General features: G+C 37.5%; 1 protein-coding gene across 2 annotated transcripts; it reads left to right on the top strand.

Moving 5' to 3' along the window:
* The first annotated feature begins 760 nt into the window (after nt 1-760).
* LOC148702982 (GLABRA2 expression modulator-like) lies at nt 761-21007 on the top strand. Of its 2 annotated transcripts, XM_088701352.2 has the most exons (5): nt 771-1224; nt 1357-1458; nt 10516-10787; nt 14001-14130; nt 20436-20575. In XM_088701352.2, the coding sequence occupies exons 1-4, from the start codon at nt 945-947 to the stop codon at nt 14088-14090; spliced, it is 744 nt and encodes a 247-aa protein (XP_088557478.2). In that variant the 5' UTR covers nt 771-944; the 3' UTR covers nt 14091-14130; nt 20436-20575. The 2 variants fall into 2 exon arrangements, with proteins under 2 accessions (XP_088557477.1, XP_088557478.2); XM_088701351.2 differs by lacking the exon at nt 14001-14130 and having other exon boundaries at nt 761-1224; nt 20436-21007.
* The last annotated feature ends 231 nt before the right edge of the window (nt 21008-21238 follow it).

Raw genomic sequence — 21238 nt, forward strand, 5'->3', positions numbered from 1 at the left:
TCGTGAAAGCATCCATATCAAGTGTGTATCATATGGTTATGGAATGTGTACCGATAAACACCATGTTTTAAAAATTGTGTATCAATTTGTCTAGAGATATATACTAGATGGCTGCTAGGTATGTACTAAAAAAGCTTAAAATTTGTATCGGAACCTATCAAATGTATATCACCTAGATATGTACTATATACTAGTAAATATGATATTCTAAAAACTCTGTATCAATTTATATGGATGTATATCAATTTGCTTGGAAATGTGTAGTGTGGGTCACTGCTAGATATGTATCAACGAAGCTTACAATGTATATGAGAAATTCATTGAGTACATATCACCCGAACAAGTATTGTGTACCGGTGGATATGGTATTTTAAAAATTGTATAACAATTTGCTTGAATATGTATTGATTTGTCTGGAGATATATTCTAGATCGTTAAAGTATGCATTAAAGGAGCTTAAACCATATATTAGAAATCTATCAAGTATGCAAGTGAATGTGTACTATATGTTGGCGGACGTGATGTTTTGAAGGTACTAAATTTGAAATAACATAAACGAGCAGCGGTGATAATAGAAGCCGGATACGGGTTGTATCTTTCACTTGACAGAAGGATTCGCCTTCCTTCACGCGAATCCACCATTGGATTACTCGGTCGCAAAATCTCAAAGCACTCCCTGCACAGCTCTCAAAGCGAATCCAACGGTGATTCGCGCCAAGGAAAAAGATTCAACCCCCATACGGGCGCCGCTGTTTTGTGCATCAGTATCCTTCATTGCTAACCGTGGTCCAACGGAGAACCAGATCCAGACCCCTTTCCGGAGGAAACTACTGCACGCGGCCGTGTTGGAGCCCGAAGTAACTGGCACTGTCGTCGTCTTCTTCGATTCCACCGAGAAGACGAAGCGATTTGATCCCGATTTATAAATCCCTCCTTCCACTTTCATGGATCCTCCCGTCGATCTTGCCGACAAGAAGAAATCCGGCGCCGGGCAACCGCCGGATGTCGCCACACCTCCGCCTCCTCCCCCGTCTTCCACCCAAACCCAATCCCAATTTCAATCCCAGCCGTCTGATCCTACAATGACGGCCCAGAAATCTGTCAGCTGGAGCAGCGATCTGGCCAGCGAGGGCCCTCCCTCCGTCGACGCCGTCGCCACTAAGATGCCGCCGGAGTCCAATCCCTACGTCACTCCATCCCCCGCCCCGTCCTCCTCCGCGAAGAGTACCCCATCTCGACCTCTATTTCTTTCTTTAATTTAACTTGAACAAGTTTTGCTCATTTTTGATTTTGATTGATTGGCAAAGGCTGGTTGAATCGTGAATTTAAAGTTTTAATCTGTAATTTAATGCTTAGATACGATGGAGACGGTGCGCGGTGCGCTTGGGAGATGGGGGAAGAAGATGGGGGAAGCGGCGAAGAGGGCTGAGGATCTGTCAAAGAATACTTGGCAGCATTGTGAGTATGGCTTTAGATGAATTATTCAGTCGAAGTTCTTCTTCTTCTTCTTGTTCAGTCGAAGTTCTTCTTCTACTATTCTTGTTTATTAAATGATCTTTAATTCTTAGATCTGCTCATCTTAAGAGATATGTGGATGGTGCTTTTATATGCGTTGTTTGTGGTTTTGATTAGGTGTAGGAGGGAGATTACTTTATGCTTTATTTGTCTAGTATGGATTAGTTGGATGCTGGTAGGAGTTAGCATAGATAGTTTACAAGTTTTGAAGCCGTAAAAAAATTACGATCAATAAACATTTTGTTTTGTTAAAAATATTTAAATAATTTGATTATGTTTGATGCAGCATTGTGGATGTGTTAGAGATCAATTCAAGAGTAAGGAAGAAGAAAAAAAGTAAACAAAAGCAACAAAATACCACCGAAATTACATCTATCTCAAAGGATGGTGGATAGATAGAATAAGAAATGAAATCATTTTGTAAAAAGGTGGAAGAAGCACCAATTGAGAACGAACTGAGAAAAGGATGATTTAGATGGTTTGCATGTATGCAACATAGGTTGAGGGATGTGTCACTATGAAGGAATGATTTGATACATGTAGAAGGTAAGAGAGATAGAGATTGATCGAAAATCACATAGGATGAACTAGTAAGGAAGGACGTGATATCTCAACATCTTTTAAAAAGTATGATCTTCGACCATGCGGAATGGAGGAAAATGGTTCATGTAGCGGACCCCGACTATTTTGAGACTAAGGCTTAGTTGAGTTGAGTTAAAGGATGGTGAGTTATAGATGAAGAAATTCTCTAAAGCTATCTTTTCCAGGAAATAAGATAGCTAGTTGCTGCTGCTGGAGAGGCATGATGGATCTTCAGTGCTAGTGATGCTTACCTTTTCTTAAATTTTCTCCATGTCTCCATACTTTCAAATTTAAGACTTTCTTGGTATTTTCTTTTGAGTCTCACCTTCGCTCTTAAAACTATTTGTTGTTTTAAAATTCCAAACTACATGGTCTATCCAATATTTCTGTTTTCTTTGGTAAGTAGATTTTTGCAATTTTACGGTTTCTTTGGTTTCTTTGAGTGTGATAATCACTTTCAAACTCTCTGACAAATTGAATGTCATACGTTTCTTTAACTAAATGTTGGGGTTTCTTTCCAAAAATTTCTACCGTACATCATGATTTTAAGATGCATGTATTTGCACATCTTTTCCAGTCTAAGTTTTGTTTCCAAATCCTAAAATGTTACACAAGTTTCAAAATCTTAGTTTTTTTGTATTTAAAATTTCTCTATAAATCTTAAGCTTATGTGCTGTTTTAATGTTTTAAATCTCAAGTTTATTTTCAGATTCGGTGTTTCTTTCAAATTTTGGAACCTGCAGTTGTTTTCAGCTTTTAAAGCTATAGTAGGCCTAGAAATCTATAATTAGTTGAAACGATTGACTTTTTTTTTGTTTTCTTATAATTTGGTTCAGTTTGAGTTTATTTTTTGGTCTATGTTGGAGATTACAATCATAACTCATAAGGATTTTCAAGTTGACGTTTTTGAACTTCCATATAGGAGTTAAAACTCGAAATATTGTTCCCATTAGAACCTTTTCATTTGTTCTCATCAGATTTTTATTTAGAGTGGCATGACTGAAACCCTATTAAATCCATCAATAACTAAAAGCTAAATGGACCCTAGCAAGGTGGTGTAGTGGTCTCTTTTGAAATACAGATGAGAATATTGTTGGCCCTTACTCTTTTCAGTGAGAATTTTAAAGTCATTTGTGTCTGTGGAAACTTGATTTCTTTGATCGTGGAAGAGGTTTACTTGAGCTATGTAGCTCACCTCAACTATGAAACAATGTTTTTATAGTAATTAATGAAGGCTATAGCAGAGCTATCCAAGGAAAGAGGACCAAGTGCTCAGTACTTGCTTAATGGAACCAATAATTATTGAAGTGACACCAGCACTACATTAGTTTGTGTTGGTTGTTTGTTTCCTTGAATTATAATATTGTGGATAATAGACTATGTTCTTAGTTCTCATATTCGATGTTCTATTAGATTTGTAACTTGTGATATGTCTTTAGTTATGCTCTGTTCAGTCATGTCGCGTCTTTTAAGGGTGGTCTAATATTTTCATTATTTTTGATTAATTATTAATGCAGGACAAACCCAAGGAGCCCTAATAAGCAATACCACATTCAAATTGTGAAACCTTAAACTCTACGATGATGCAAGCTTCCAAACACAATATGATGGCAAGCTAATGAATCTGAAAATTGAACTATGAAGGATACGCATTCGGAAAACTAATTCAGAAAATAACCTATGTGCAAATATAAACTGCATAAGTGCTGTCGTGTGTTCAAGATGCTGAAACAAGCATCCATATTTCATGCATGGTAGATTCAGTGGTGCGAATATAGATCTAACATGTGACATTCTTCAAAGAATTTGGTAACCTTCAATACAATATCACTATCCATGGAGTGGTCATTATATCTTGAGAGTAGACCTAGACAAGGTTTCAAAGTATCAATGCCGATAAGAGTGGTCATTATATCATGCCGCATGCTATATTATGCCACGCTGATGCCATGCAAGGCCACGCAGCAACGAGAAAAGTATAAGATAGGCTTAAAAATTTAAAAAGTTTTTTTATCATTAAATATTTTAAAAAATTGAAGTGTTGTGCTTCTCTTGTGTTGTTGGTGGTGCTAGCCCAACATGGTACATGCTAGTCAGCATGGATTGGCACCGCTCGACACTTCAAGCCTTAGATCAGCAATATTCAAACATTTTATGGGTGGAATCTAATCCAAAGTTTGCATTAGACAGACATATTTGTAATTTTTTTATAACTTCCCATGTGTAGATCTAAATCTGTTTATATGTTGTTTTTGATATGTTGAAAAAGTTGACTAGTTCTAGTGCATATGTGCATGCGTATCAAGTGAAAAAATAGCTTGTGACTTTGCAATGTTAATATAGAGAAAACATTCTAATAAAATAACAAAATTGATATTTGATTCAACAGCAAAATAGCGCAAATTTGTGTTACTTGGATACTCATGTCAGGCTCCAAAAATTCATATCAGATACGTATCCTAGTTGGATACGTATCGGACTTGCTTGCTTAAGTAGTTCTTTCATAACAACTTTTAAAGATTGGAAGAGAATTGATCTCTTCCAACGGTGACTTTGATCGTTTATTTTGATGTTAGAAGTGGATACTTGTTCTTTTTAGAGTTTGGTGAAGGATGCAAGTGTGGAAACAACATTCCAAAATATTATTTTCTTATATCCTTAAGTTAATTGGAATGTTTGAATAAGCAACTTGTATATTGAAACATCTTAACAAATAATATCTTTTAATATTTAAACAAACAATGTTTAAAGGTATAAATACATAATTTAGTTAAAATTGTATTTTATCCTACACATTCCTTTATCTTCCTTTTCCCTCTTGTGAAGTTAGCCACTTTGATATGTATCCAAATCTGATCACATATTTGTATCCATGCAACATTGGCGAAAACATAATAGAACAACATTAGGATTATTGAGTTTACAACATTCACAAAATTCCAAGCCAAGAACCCTATAAAATCTATTGTCTTGCCTAAATTGTTCTATGCAAGTGAGGGTGCAAGGAATTAAATATACTAAAATCCAAAAAAGATCCAAAGATATCTAGACTTATAGTTTTTAAAATAAAATATGGATCTTAAAGCATGATAATATCTCATAATTGTGGTTGAAACTTGGAAAGCTCTTGCTCTCTACCTGGTTAGGACCAAGTTATTTATATCTATAGCGTTTTTTAACATCCAAACTTTAAATCAGATCCTTAAAAAGTTTTATCAACTACTAAATCCTAGACTTCTTGTATATGCTTTTGACATGTTTTTGAAGATAAATTTAGAATTATATCAGCAAAGAATCAAGCAAGCAACAGCCTTAATGATGGTGAACGTATAATATTGTTTACCTCAATTAGCAAGAATAACTGATGATTGTTCAGCAGACTCAAATCGAAACCTAGAATTGAACTTTAGTAGGTTGAATTGGGCATACACTGAAAAGTAGACCTATGCTGGTCAAGGCTTCAATAATATTGCCATCCCATGTTAACAATCTTTATGTTACTATTGGTGGACATTATAATGAAAGTAGCTATTTTTTATTTTCCCAATCTTGTCCTTGACTTAACATCTTCTAGAAGCAACCATTACCACAATAATATGATTTGTATCGACAGTGAGTTTTGACAAGAGATAATGATTTTTTTTGCAAGATAATTATTTATATATTATAATATTATTTTTTAGATTGGTCTCTATTACTGGAGGTCATACTGGCTAGCGACTAGTTTGGCATCATATAAGTCTGTACTGTGCCATTTCAGGGCATACCGAAAATAGAAAGAGCGAGGGGGAGAGGGAGAGGAAGAAAGGGGGGGAGAGGGAGAGGGAGAGGGAGAGAGGGAGAAAGGGGGAGGGCTAAACTCTAACCCTAACCCTAAGGGAGAGAGAGATATATATAGAGTGAGAGGAGGGAGGAAGGGGGAGGGCCAAGGGCTCATCCCTAACCCTAACCCTAACCTTAGCAGAGCAAGAGAGAGGGAGGGAGGAAGGGGGAGGGCCAAGGGCTTGGCCGAGAGGGACCGAGTTTGGCGCCATTAAAACCCTTGAACAATCGCAAGTTGGGGGGTAAGGGGGCTCGAACCATCACGACCAAGGGGGTTAAAATCAAACCAAGAGTGGGGGTAATCGAATCAGGGGGTTGGGGAGGGGTTTTTATTGTAGTAAACTGTAGGTGGGGGAGGGCTCTTATAACTAAACCGATCTAACCTGCTGAATTGTTCCAACTTCGCGTTGGTTTGGTTTGGTTCAATACGGGCCAAACCACCCGGTTCGGCTTGATTCAATAATCTTTGGTCTCTATATATTGTAAAAGAATAGTAGAAAAATAATTCTCTATTTTGCTAAGAAGAAAATCCCATATAAACCTCTTTATGTGATGTAAATATCTTGTGCATAGGTCATTTCCTAGAGGTCTCTAGGCATTTTTGGAGAGCCTTCCTCGAGGCACAAGGTAGGGTAAGCCTCAAATATGCCTTCCTAAGTAAATGCGGTGGTCGGTCGTGTTTGCTGAGGGATGGTTGTTGCCGCTAGCCAACCACATATAACTATCTCCACAAAATGGAAAGTGCGAGAGTGCATATGGGTATTTAGGCAAAACACTACTATTAATGTTAGGTATTTTCTCATGGGAACCATTAGCTTTTGTATGTCATATCAATAATGTATAATATTATAAAAATTTCCCAACTTGATCTTATGGTTTGTAGATTGATGTTTTGAGCTTAGTTGCTAGAAGCAAATTGATGGGTTAACTTTATTGCTAGAACTAGGAGCGACGAGGATGTGGATTTAGGTATGGAGCAATGGTTCTCTTTAAAAAATTTAAAATAAGGAAATGCCAAAGTGGGTGTTTGAATGAATTTCCAAGGCACGTAGACCACCCTAAGCAAAAATTTTCGGCTAATAAGTTGTTGAGCACTTTTGGATACTATAACACTTGTCCTCAACACCAAGAATTTGGAAAACACTATCATGGAATTTGATAGTTTCGTGACCTTCTTTCACTAACAATTGCATCTAGGGATGGCAATCGTTTGGGATGCTTTGGGTTTGAGTTTATTAAAATTCAGGTTGGGTCAAAAATCTCTTTAGTTAAATTGGCTGATTTTTAATTGGGTTGCAAAACACTAAACCCAATCCCGGCCCATCTAATTCATATGAACCCGAACTCAACACCTCAACCCACTTATTTTAAAATCCAAAAAGAAACTGAACGGGCAGAGCTAGGCTGTTGCCAAAAGGAGCCTTTTAGCAAACCATACTTGGAATGGCGTGCTCAAATTGGGAGAAGATTTAGACTTAAGGGGTTTTAACATTAGTTTTAAGTTTTTTCTTTGAGAAAAAGAATTTGAAATAGGTTTAGTGTTTTTAGGAAAGAAGGGAAAGTGAGAGGGAAAAGAAAAAGGTTGAGGGAGGCCTTGTTTTTATCCCCTCATGGTCATAAAACTCCTGCTTGACATTGACCCCTTATTGAGCCTAATTTTGTGGTGGTACTTTGTTGCCAACTATTCTTCACGGTTGACCCTTAGCAAAGCTTGAATGTTGAACTCTTTCAGCTAATCCTTGTATTGCCATGGTTTCCTTCCTTCCCAAGCATCAAGCTTTAACTTGGTTCAGGAGAATTATTGGAGAGAAAGGTCAGGAAAAGGGACATAGGGAGTGGGCTGAAGATTGAGGGAGTTCTTGGAAAGAAAAGTGGGGGGCAGGCGGAGGCATGGTAGTGCCTTAGTTTGATAGCTGAAGACTGCCATGGTAGTGCCTTACTTTGATAGCTGACGGCACCTACGCTAACTCAAGGATTCTGGATGGTAATCTTGAATCCAACCTGATTATAATCAGTTTGGACCTGATTATAATCTGTTTGGTTTGAGGCAATTCATACCTAAAAAGATGATGAAGTCCCATACTTTAATTCGACTGTTTTGGATGTGTTTGAGTGGGTTGGCATGCCTAGGTTGGATTTTGCCACCCCTATAAGGCCTATCTGGATGAAATTAAATTCTACAGGCACGAATCATGAATCTTCAAGAAAAATATAGCATCTGAAGAATTTTTTCCTAAGGTGCTTTTTGGTAGGCATTTTTAGAGTAAAAAGTACCAATGGAAAAAGTTCAATTCCAATAGAAAAAGTCCAATTTGACTGATTGTTTTTCCCTATATTTTTCATTCAATGCTCTGTTTCCTCACAAGAAATATTTTTTAAAAATTTCCCAACCCACTCCCTATCCCCTTCACAAATGATAATTCCTATCTAAGAAAATGCTTCCTATTGAGCTAGGCATCCCCATTGGCCTCATCAGCCTCCATGCCACTTGCCTTGCGACCCAACTTGTCTTCCACCTCCACCTGAATGATGTCTAGCACATCATCCATGAAGACCCCTACTATGTTGTGGCAACATCCCTTCTTGGTGGCCAATGCAACATTTCTCTCACAAGAAATATTCTTAAAAGTAAGCCAACCCCACTCCCTACCCCCAACTCCTACCTAAGACAATGCTACCTATTGAGTTAGGGATCCCCGTTGACCTTATCAACCTCCTTTGCCACCTGCTTTTTTTAAATGAATTGTCTTTGAATTGTCTTTTAATGCACAATGAATTTGGAACTTTTTGCAATTATGTGGACAATGACTGCTTTTTTTCCCTTTCTATGGATGTAATGGTTTTAACAAGTTGATTCATTAAATGGCTAAAATTTGACACTTTTCAGCATATAAAATAAACCTTCAATGGTTTTTGTTTTTGGGTAGCAAAATAGGACTAATTCAAGGTTATCTAAATGTTGCTCTCTTGCTTTTTATGGTAATATTCATTTTAAGTATGACATGTTACGAACCCAAGACAGGAGTTCCCATTTATGGTTTTCGAGTCTGTTGGGAAGTGGCAGCATACATATGTTTGGATTATACTATTAATACCATGTGTACAAGTCTTTTGAACTCACTATTGTATTTTTAATAAGTGGCACAAGTGTTCTTTTGCGTATTCTTTAGATGCTCAGAGTTTCTTTCTTCATACTTAATGAAAAACATAATGATATATGATAATGATACTGCTAGTCATAAATAGTTAAGAAAACTTATTAAGGGATTGTGTTCAAATCTTGGGTGTTTATCTAATAATTTTTTGTTCCACAAACATTTCATGATCCTTTGTCAAGACCAACCTTTTGCCTTCATCTCAACTTTTTCAAAGTCTAGAAGAGCCTTGGAGTGGTCCTCTGTAATTGAAAATTCTTAACATATGTAACTAATAGGTATGCTTCCTCACACACCATCCTTCTAGTTCAAGGTCTAATGGAAGGACCATCTATTACTGAAATTTTCCTTGGCTAGGAAAGTGGTACCAATTCCGAGGGTTGACATTTGCTTGTATGCAAAAGAAATTCTCGACATGGTTAATGGCTTGGTTCCTATAATGTCCTAGTAATACATGGTGTGTTGTTTAAGGTATGTCAAGGTGACGTTTATGGTGGTTGGTTTGATAGTAAATTATCACTTGAGTTCTCTAATATGGTGCATGGAGGAAGAGTTAAGGGGGTCGAAAGTTGATGGATCAAAGTTGAACTTCCTCTAATTTCACGCATATAATTTCTTGGAGTTGTGACAGATTACGAAACATATGATAGAGCTAGTTTACTAGAGATTGGATAGATGGTTGGTCTGAGGGAAATGTGGATCATCATCATTCTTTTGTTCCCTTCTTTTGAATAGCTGAAAATGGGTGAGATGAACAATAAAACTCCTCGGCAATAACCGTTGAAGCTAGATCATAGAAAAGGTTTATGATGAGGTGGTTGAAGGAAGATCTATCGATGGATGGATGACAAGCATGCCACAACCATAGAAGGAGCAAGAATCACCTTCCTCGTATTCTGCTGTACCTCAAAGTCTCCTTGTATTTATATTCTAAAATTAATAACTATAGCGCATTTGTCCACAATTTTAGAAAGTAACACAAGATTCTCTCTCTTGATACTCTAAAGCCGTTGAGAGAAATTTCATTATGATTGTGCAGAAATTTAATGGAAAAATTGTGATGTGTTGTGATACATTTTATCTTCTGTACTTGGCCTAAAAGTGGACCACAAACCACAAACTTTTAGGGCAACAAAGTAAACAAACACTGACTCTGAAAATGCTAATATATGATAGAGCTCATGCATGTTATATTGTATATAATTTGAAAAGAGCCAGCTTTCATTTGATTCATCATTCTAACTAGAAATTTCTGTACATGACAAGTCAAGCTTATTTATTTATATTTCTTATTCTATCTCTTTCCTTTGCTGAATAATATGACACTTGTTAATGCTGTTTATACAACCTTAGCTGTTGCATCAATTAATCAATTTTTTATAATATTTTAAAGAGTTTGGGTATCTTAATTTAACGATATATTATATCCTCCTTTACCCAGTGAAAACAGGACCTAGTTTTGCTGAAGCTGCCATGGGGAGGATTGCTCAAGGAACCAAAGTCATAGCAGAAGGTGGTTATGAGAAGATATTTCGTCAAACTTTCGACACACTTCCAGAAGAACAACTTAAAAAGTCCTATGCATGCTATCTTTCAACGTCTGCTGGTCCAGTCATGGGAATTTTATATCTCTCTACTGCTAAGCTTGCATTTTGTAGTGACAATCCTCTTCCCTACAAGGTTGGAGACCAAACTGAATGGAGCTATTACAAGGTAACCGTGCCCATGCTAGTTTGATGCTCCCTTTATCATAACCTGAGAAACATATTGAATGAAGCAAAATTTGTTGCTTGACATGTCCCCTTTTTTTTGGGTCCACTAATAAAATAGGAATTTACCTGTTGCAGTACTTCATTTTGGATGTGACTGTCCAGAAAACACATGGATATAGATGAAATCAACAATATATTTTTATCTTTTTCTGGTAGCAGTCTATGTAGGCATTTTAAAATTTAAACCTTGATATATGTTAGATTACCATTTTAGTAATATATATTATTTTTAATTTTCAACTCTCAATTACTGTTTCAGTCTATTTTGATTGCGCTACCTGAAACAATTGAACTCTTAAGCTTTAAACCAGGGGAAATATGCCCTTGATATGTTCAAAATTTTGATAGATAACTGTAGGAGGAATAGTGATGTGCTTTTGTCCCAGCAAACGTGGTTTTATGAGTCCTTACATCAAAATATGCTGATACACACAGAAATGCATCTTTAAAATTCTTCTCTTTGGATCTGTATGATATGATATGATGAGATACGTCAACACTTGCTGAATTTTCATAATCAAATAAAAAAGTTTTGGATACCAAGTGATGGTCAGGAGAACTGATATTTTGTGTCATCTGTTTTATTAGTTAAGAGCAAGATAAACATTTCCAATGGAAAATTGGAACCAATCTAAAACTAACCATAGTTTCCAGACTTCATCAGTTTTTTGGTTGGTCTGCTTGTATCAAACCATTAAAATCTTATCTTTGGGTCATTTTTTTTCCCTTTATTGTAATGGATAGCTCATTTATGGGTGACAAAAGAAGTAGTTCAAAAGCATTTTGGCAGGACTTAATAGATTGTTGTAAGTTCTAAGATATTTTTAAAGTAGACAAATGATAAATCTTAAAAAATTTAAAGAAGAAATTTCCAACTATAGACTTAGTGGCTAAATTTGTTTGACTATTTCTATGCTTCATAAAATCGTCAAATTTAGGATATTATTTTGTCAAAGAAATATAGATTAATTGATACCTTTTTTTTTGTAGAGAAGCTGGAAATAGTGGTTTCATTATGTTTCAACATGCACAAAATGAAATCTTGATATATTTAATTAAATCCTTGAATTATTACAAAATTTGACTATTGATTATCCTAAAATAGGGTTTTTCGGATACAAATATAAGACATGTATTTGGATATAATCAAATTGGAGCTGCTAATGGTGACATAATATTGGTCACGATCCTCTTTTGATAGATTGGTGATTCATATTCTAATAAAAATATCTTTTAATACTTGATATTAATGTTGGTGAAACCATCCCGAATCGTCTGGTTCGGAGCGTACCAAACCATACTAGTGCGGATCAGGATGGTTACGGCCTCCGGATCAAGAAACTGGCAGAAGGAGAGAGGACAAAAGAGAGAGAGGAAGAGAGAGAGGGAAGGGAATGAGAGAGAGAGTGGCCGGCATCAGCCGAAATAGGGGAGAGGGAAGGTGTAAGAGGGCTTTTGAAAAAGCCCTCTCTCTCTTTTTGAAGCCTTATTTTGTTTCAAAACAGGGGCAAACAATACCAACGCAGATTAGGACGGTTATGACCTTCGGATCAAGAAACTAGCAGAAGGGGAGAGGAAAAAAGAGAGAGGAAGAGAGAGAGGGAAGGGAACGAGAGAGTGTGGCTGGCGGCGGTTGAAACGGGGGCGAGGGAAGGTGTGAGAGGGCTTTTGAAGCCCTCTTTTCTTCATGCATTGGAACAGGGGCAGAGCCTCTGTTTTGAAATGAAACAAGGGCTTGTGCCCCCTTTTATATTTTTTTCGATTTTTTTAAGTGAAGTCAGCAACCATTGTTGACTTCACTTATTATTTTTTTTTGAAATTTTTAAATGAAGTTAGCAATGCTGCCGACTTCACTTAAATTTTTTGTAAAAAAATATAAAAAGGGGCGGAAGCCCCTATTTCATTTCAAACAAGAGCTCTACCCCTATTTCGATGTACGGAGGAAAGCCCTCCCTCCACCCTCCCTCGCCCCTATTTTGGCCACTGCCCTCTCCCTTTATCCCTCTCTCCCTCTCTCTCTTTTCCTCTCTCTCCTTCTCCCTCTCCCCCTCTCTTTCGGTTTTGCCTATTGGTTCACACTGGGATAGCACGACACGGGGCGTACCATACCACCCGGCATGGATGCTAGTTCCAGTACTCCCTTCCTTGCTTGATATACTAGTAAATGTGTTAGATTATCTAGCCATTCTTTTGCTATTTTCATGATTTATACTTGTATTGATGCCGTAATCAATAAACTATGTATTTCAATCACCGATACACCATATGTACCAGATATATTCCATTTTCTTCATTGTAATTGTATTTTTCATTTTCTGATTTTTCTTCATTCTTATATAAATTCAAAGAATACTTGACTAGTTGTAGACTGAATAATTGGAACTGCCAAAACTTCTGAAACAATTTGTTTGGCCTTGGATTAAAATAGAAACCAAAACCTTATTTGAATGTTGAAGCATTGGTTTGTGCAAGGCCTATTTGTTTGCTGGTTTCTTATTGTGATATTTTATGCATCCCTATAACTCAAGATAATTATCTAGCCAAGGTGTTTAGTGCATATTCTTTGTAATTTTAATTGGAGACTTAATGATGTATGTAGTTAAAGTATACATTATCATAACCTATGTTACATGGACATTGTTTTTAGTGTTTCTGAAATTGTCAACACTTTGCAAACACTTGGGCAAGATAGGATATGACACAACTGGACTTTCCACTTTGAAGTGCCCCATTGGCATCAACAAAAGGTGCTGATACCTTGTTTTTTCTTTTGGAGTATCATGTGGGAATCTTATTTTCAAGGGCTAGAGATAGTTCCATTATGCCTTTTATAAAAAATATCATAATTATTTATTAATGAAAATATCTTAAATTCTTAAAAATATTAAATAATCTTAAATATCAATTTAATTATACAACTTGAAAGCTTTGTGGTTCGACTATTTTATTTGTTGGACAACACATATCTCTTTGTTTCTCTTTATTACATCCTCTTGAGTAAGCATCAAAACTGTGGCTTGTGCATATATAAATGTGTCATGTCCTCGTGGAGGCTGGTATATGCGAAGCTTGAGGACAATTGGCACCTATGCCTAGCATCTAGGTAACATTGATCAGACCAAGTTTTTGAGTCTCATTGGCACAAGATGTGCAGATTAGTGGAAGCATGGAACATACCATGCCATGTTGGAAAACAAAAAAGTACTTTTGGCTTGGAATGATGTGGGCCAAAATAGTGCGATAAGAGTGGATGCTCCTGATATCCAATACCACCTCAATGCTTGGTAATAGTATTGGTTCAATAAAGCTGGCATTTGAAACCATGAATAGAATTCTTATTTTTTCTATGAATGTATTTATGACTTTTTTGCATTTATTTTACTACGAGTTGCAAATCCTGCGATTTTTAGTCCTTCAAAACTTGCAGATGGGATTTTTTTCGATCTTCACCTCTTTAACATGCAATTACACTCAAATTCAACTTTTCCTTTTACCACCTTAATTTGAATTAGTTAATATTATGTAATCTCAATCAGGTTTATTATATAATCATTTGTCAATGCAACATCTAACATCCTTTGCTATGCTTATTTCTAACTCTAATAAACATAGAAGTTGAATCTTTAGTTAATTGAAGCAAGAGCAAATGCGAGAATAGCTACTATTGAGAGGAATTGAAGATGATACCTATACTTCCCCCCCCCCCTCTTTGCGACACCTCTCTCTACCTCCCCCCAGTCCAATTGAGAGATGAGAGGGAGATTATACCTATGCCATCCCTTCCTTAATTCAACTTGTCCCCTCATATGCTCTTCTAGTGTTTGTGCTTGTGCTTTGAATCTCGTGATTTGGATGGTTATTAGCCGTTGATAAATAAGGCGGCTAACCCAAGCTTGTGGTGAGGGAAATAGTATGCAAGCAAGGATCATGGACTTGTGGGTTGGGTTGGTAGAGTCGGTAACATACTGTTTTGACCAAAAATTGATACCAGGACGGGTTCAGGGAATCAATCATTCGTGGACCAGGATGTTTTATCTATCCATGTTCAAACCATTTGAGATTGGCCGGTACTAAGGTGCGACCCAACTAGGTTGCTTGGTTTTCGATGAAAAGAGAGAGCTGCGAGGGCAAGTGCATACTTGCTTTTTTTATTCTTTTAATCATAGGGGTAGGGTCTACAAACAGAAATAGAGAGAGAGGGAGAAAGAAAGAGATAGATGGAGTGGAGAAAGGAGGGTAAGAAGGGCAAAATTAGCATCCTCCACTACAAACCATCTTCTAGTGTCGAAAACCTTGCTCATCCAGTAAGTCTCCGCTCTCATTTCCTTTTTCACCACTAATTTACCTAAAAAATAAAAATATATATGGGGGACGTCATGCCAAAATATATTAAGAATGTGCTGCTTTCCTACGAGTTCCATGAGTTGGAATGAATTGATGTGTCAACAAAGTATATCAGCGATTGTAATATTGTTAGAATGCAATTCTATCCCAAGAGATGGGATGATACTATCGAGGTACTATATTGTTCCAGTAAAATATTTGTGTAAGGATTGGCACCGGTATTTTACACTTTGTCTGCAAGTGGATATCATATGCTTGAGATCAATACTTGCGATAGTCATATGCTGAACTAAGGTCTCTTCTCTTTCTATTGCTCTCTACCTTGTCATGCCTCTCATTACTGCTTTACCTAACTTTGCACCTCTGTTGCTAGCCCTCTCTAGTGGCTCAATGTTGGAGCTAGTTGGTGCTACAAGTAGGGCTATTAACGGGCCGAGCTACTTGGGCTCGGTAAAAGCCTGGCTCGAGCTCGGCTCGTTAGTCAAATGAGCCCGAGCCCAAAATGAGGCCCGCTTAAATCCGAGCCCGAAATGAGGGCTCAGTCCAATTAACAATTTAATTAGGTCTCAATTAATCTTGGACTCAACCCAATTAAATTTTATTTGGCTTAATCAATTTAAATCTGAATCTGATTGAACCCAGTTGGATTTAGATCAAATCCAATCCGAGCTAACCCAAATCCATTTAATTTCTTTAAATTGAATTGGATTGGTTCAGGTTCAGACTCAACCCGTTGATCCGAACCCAACTCGTTAACCCATTTCCTCCTCCTCTTTCTTTTTCTTTTCTTCTCCTTTCTCGGTTTCTCCATAACCTTCTTCCAGCAAGGGACTCCCTTTCTTCTCCCTTTCTCCCCCTTTCTTTTTCTCTCTTTCCAGACTCCTTCCCGTTCTAACGCAACAGAGGAGGGAAGGAGAAGCCCTCTTCCACCAGCGAATCAAGAGAGGAGTCCCTCGCACGGGAGGGTGGGGCCACAGCCGGTGGCACTCACGGCCTTGCCCACGGCCGTGCGCGGCCAAGCGGCGCTCGCGGCCGAAGCTAGCGGCCGCCGCACGCGACGACGAACCGGTGAGTCCTTTCTTCTCTTTTCTTTTTTCTTTCTTTCTTTCTTTCCTTCTTTCTTCTCTTCTTCTTTTCTTTCTTTCTTTCCTTCTTTCTTCTCTTCTTTTCTTTCTTTCTTTCTTTCTTTCCTTCTTTCTTCTCTCCCCCACCCGCCCCATCCCCATCCCCATCCCCGAGCTCGGGCTCAAGCTCAGGCTTGGGCTCGAGAAAACGAGCTTTACGAGCCCGAGCCCGAGCCTGAGCCTGAGATTTTGTGAAACGAGCCGAGCCGAGCCCGAGGAGGCTCGGGCTCCGCTCAGCTTGTTAAGAGCCCTAGCTACAAGCAACATCCTCAGCTTGGAGATTTTTGACAACAGACAAGAAAAACCCAACCTCTTTCACACATATGGCTAAGATTGAGTTTCCACAATGGTAGAAAATTTGGATCTGACTCAATCAGATGTTTGGTCCTTAACATACTGGGATCTGACAAGCAATCACCTACCACTTCTCTCAACATCTGTAATGCTTTTGTATTAGATCTGATTTTTAGACTAGACTAGGTTAGATACTTCAACTAACAGATCAAAAGAATTCATTTTAGTATGCTTCAAACCTAATCGTATATAAGCTTGTTGATGACAAAATATAAATGCCTTATAATTTGGCCTAGTCAACCTTTGGAACATCCTTCAGCATTTTAGATAAAGAATGATATAAAGGGTTTTGTTACCATACACAAATTCCAAAATAATAAATTTGGACAAATCTATACTACCGGTACTTATCAAACTAGATGGTTGAGATTGACTATCAGGTAACTTGTTTTAGATTGAATTATGCACGGCAAGTTGCATGATTAGGAGAATGTTTGACGGCATTGATAGGAGAGGGAAAGAGGGTGCAGTGGCAGAGGTGATGGTAGCTAAGAGGTGGGTATTTTGATTGTAGTGGACGTGGAGGCTTGCTGAATAACACATCATCTGGAGCGAGGAGGTAGAGCTGGCAATGTTGGAATCATAGTCAGAAAGGGGGGGTGGTAGTTAATTGGAAGCACAAGGGGTAAGTGGAGAGGAGGCAACGATGATGACAAAAGAGGGGGGGAGGGAAATGGTGATGGAGAAGGTTCACTGGATAGCATGTCGGGGTTGTTGGGGGGGGGGGGGAGAGAGAGAGAGAGGAGGGTAGGAGGTATTTCATTGGATTCACATTCACAACCATGTGTATGAGGGCTTAGAGTAGATGGTTGTGGCAATGATGGAATTGCCTGGTGGAAGAGAGCAAGATTAGAGTTGGGGAAGGACTGAGAGAGTGTATGTAATAATTTGGAACAATTTGATTGTTTGGTCAAATGATCCACTCATTTAATGCTTTTAAATGAGAGTATAAGTAAAAAGAGTCTCAGGTTTTTCTTACCCCCCTACTGTAATCTTACAGCTACTCAGATTAAAAAAAAGATGGATGATACACTACTTTCAATCCCCTCCACCGAAGGACATGTAATTTCAGATTTACTATAAAAAAATATCAAAAATGTACCATAGTAAAACTCTAATATTAAACCAGTGCTATTTGTTATTTTCTTTTTCATATTTCAGAGGAAACAATTCTTGGATGTTGCTATGCCTCTTGCTTAGTCACACCTCTTTCATATCATAGCTCTTGTTTGAAAACCTGCACCTTTGCAAGTGCAATAGGATTCCCTATGCTCCAACTTGATGCTATTTAAGGCCAGCACTTGAAAACAAAGGATATGACTTATAGAACTTTCTATCAAGTTTCAGTCAATGTTTTAAGACCCGATCGATTCGACTCGCTTGACCTATGACCTATGAGCATACACGGGCTGGGTTAAATCCCAAACCCAGATTTTTTCAAAAACCTAGGCAACTTGTTGACTTAGGCTATTTACTGGTTCTACCTGCTAGGATCAACCCAGTATCCAACACGTCCATGTGTCTACTAGACACTCGAGGACAATAGAGGGGCCATGGCAGATGGGATAGGGGTCGGCGTATTTGACCCATTTGTGTAGCTTGGAGTTGCTTGATGATGTTTGAGAGGCCAGGGGAGATGGGATAGATGTCGATGTCAAGGTTGTTGTCATAGTGGAATTGGGAGCGAAGGGTCTTGGAGGTGACGGTGACGGTGTTGCCAATGATGAGGTTGAGGAGCATGAAAAGGATGGTCTGCGAGAACTCGTTAATGACAAAGGACCACATCAACAACCACAATTTTTCATTGTTGCTTCATATGTTCTTTACATCAGTGGTGCAATTGGAGTGGAAGGAAAGATTTAGAGAAATGAAGAAGAGACGAAGAGATTGGAGGGCAGGGGGTAATTATTAAGGGGGCAGCCAAGTAACTTCAACTCATGGAGGGAGGGAGGGAGGGAGGGAGGGGGGAGCATGTGGTTCACATAGGGATGAGGGCAAAAGAGGAAGGAATGGTGTGGGTGGTGCATGACTACAAGAATGAGATCTTTGTTTAATATGATACACATACACATACATATGTGCACATATACATACGTATTATATATATACATATGTATATACATACATACATATGCATGTATGAATAACTTTTTTGGTGATATCCTTTTAACTAAGGCAGCCATAGGAACTGGGATAAATAATACACATTCAATGGTATTATTATATATATTTCATATTTTCCATATTTTTTATTTTTGAATTTTTGATATTTATTTAATTTATTTTTGTATGATGTCATGATCTAATGGGTCAACCTTGATCAACTTGCTGGCCAGCGGCTTGAACACTAAAATGGGATGATGTCTAGGCCAGGTTTCAAAATATTGGTTTCAGCTTGTTCATCTGTTTCTATTACTTAAAGGGAAAACCAAAAAAGAGTCCAAGTCAAAACCTCTAAGAACCATGATACTATAATCTTACTTGACCTCAAATCTCTTGGGATGCTTGAGCTCCATATCATACTGAAACTAGAAGGTGAAAGAGAACTTGAATTTACTTCGTGTTGCTTGCACAATACATGTCTCTTCATTAAAAATTGGTCCTAGGCGCTAATTTCTTACTGTCGTAGATTCTCCACTCAAAATTAACATGTCTATTAATTTTTATATGTATTTGTTCACTCCCACGTGTAAAAATTGAATGACATTATATGTTTTTCTAACATTATAATGTTCAAGGCAAACTGCTTATATTTAACTGTGAAAGAAAAATCTTGTTAGTGATGCCTTTAACCCATAAAAGATATAGATGCAGCCAACAAACTATAAATTCACAGACATCATGAAAAATCTCTCTCTTACCATTGAGATCTGGCATGTAAGATTCTATGTTTTTCGTTTCTCTAATGCTTTATCTTCATTTACAAAAATGAGAGCAAAAAATCCTGCATGAATTAATACCTGTTGGATGACTAGGGTCAATGCATGTTGGATGACTAGGGTCAATAGATGTTTCATATTGATACGGTAGCAAGACAAATTATCTATGTAACATAGCTAGGTTTGTTTAATGTTTGGACTACTAACGTTGCTTTTTAAGTTTTTTGACAGAACAGTGTAAGACCATATTCATGCATTTTGTTCTTCCCTCCCGTAGTTTTGTCTCCTTTTTTACTCAGTTTATTCTTTAACATTGTTCAAGAGTTCTGCAATGAACACCAGATAGACCTTATTTGATGTTTATATAGCACTCATGGTGAGTTTCATGGCTTGCTATAAAGAGAACTTTAGTATCTAGTAGAGCTAGATTTCAGAGTAGGCAATAAAATGCATGGTTCCCCTTTGTTTGCTCAATTATAATAACAACATATGTCCCAAGAAAGAAATGAGAATTTTTTGTTACTTGGAACAGGAAAGCTTAAAGCATCATCGATTAAAGACTCAACAGATGCTCAATAAAACTTTTGTAATGATCAACTTGAATCATTCCTACAACCTGAAAAAAAAAGATAAATAAAGCTGCCAAGGATTTTGTTCCCAACAGTATAATACAATTCCCCCAATATTACTATGCCTTTTTGATAAACTATTTGATTCTGAATACATCTTATCTCTTTGTTTGATTAGTTGATTTTTGCACCCAATTCTTGATCTTTTACAAGTACGATGATTCTGCTAGTTATATATCTTTTTCTTTGTTGTGGTGTGACCAAGGAAAAATGCCAACTTGGGTACTTTCTAATGTCGTTCTCCTTGGAATATAAACAGGTGGTAATTCCTTTGCATCAGCTAAGAGCAGCTAATCCTTCAGTGAGCAAAGTGAATTCTGCAGAAAAATACATTCAGGTCATCTCCATTGACAGCCATGAATTTTGGTTCATGGGTTTTGTAAACTATGATGGTGCTGCAAAGAGTTTACAGGAAATTTTGCAAGCTGTGCATAACTTACAACCTTAGAGATAGGCCAGATGACTGTAGGATTGGGATTTGCATGCCAGCTCTTCCCCAAGGAATCTATGAGTGATAGATATTGTGTTGTATTAGCAAACAGAACATCTCTTCTGCTTATCTGATCAACTCTTCTGTCTCTTATACCCATTGAGGCAGTAATTTTAGGTATTCAATTTGTATTTCAATTGGGTGGTGCTATTGTTTGATCACTGGCGAACAGGCACAGTTATTTGTCTTGGTTAGACGGTCATTTATAGTTCCGTGAAGTGCTTCCTAGAGGCGTCTTGAGGACTTATCTAATTCTAAGGGTTACTGTTGCCATTGCAAAATGCTTAGTGATGACTTCAGTTTGAGTTGGATTAATGAACCCAGATTTTTCTTTTAGGCTATCCCTGAATGGCAGTAAATGGATGTTTCTTTTTTCTTTTTATGTTGTAATGGGAGTTGATATTTCTTACCAGTCAGTAACATATCAGTTGCAGAGTTTGCATTCCGCTGCAGCCTCAGAACCATGCGTGTATATCTGGATAAGTAGAAGTCACGAAAAGGGATTTGTGAAGTTCTTTTCCTGAGATAAATTAATGAAGATTTTTATATCTCCAGATGGTACTCGCTCTGTA

The sequence above is a fragment of the Phoenix dactylifera genome, chromosome 7 (assembly GCF_051530095.1).
Source record: "Phoenix dactylifera cultivar Ajwa chromosome 7, Ajwa_hap1_PhDact_Kaust_v1.1, whole genome shotgun sequence".
Lineage (NCBI taxonomy): Eukaryota > Viridiplantae > Streptophyta > Magnoliopsida > Arecales > Arecaceae > Phoenix > Phoenix dactylifera.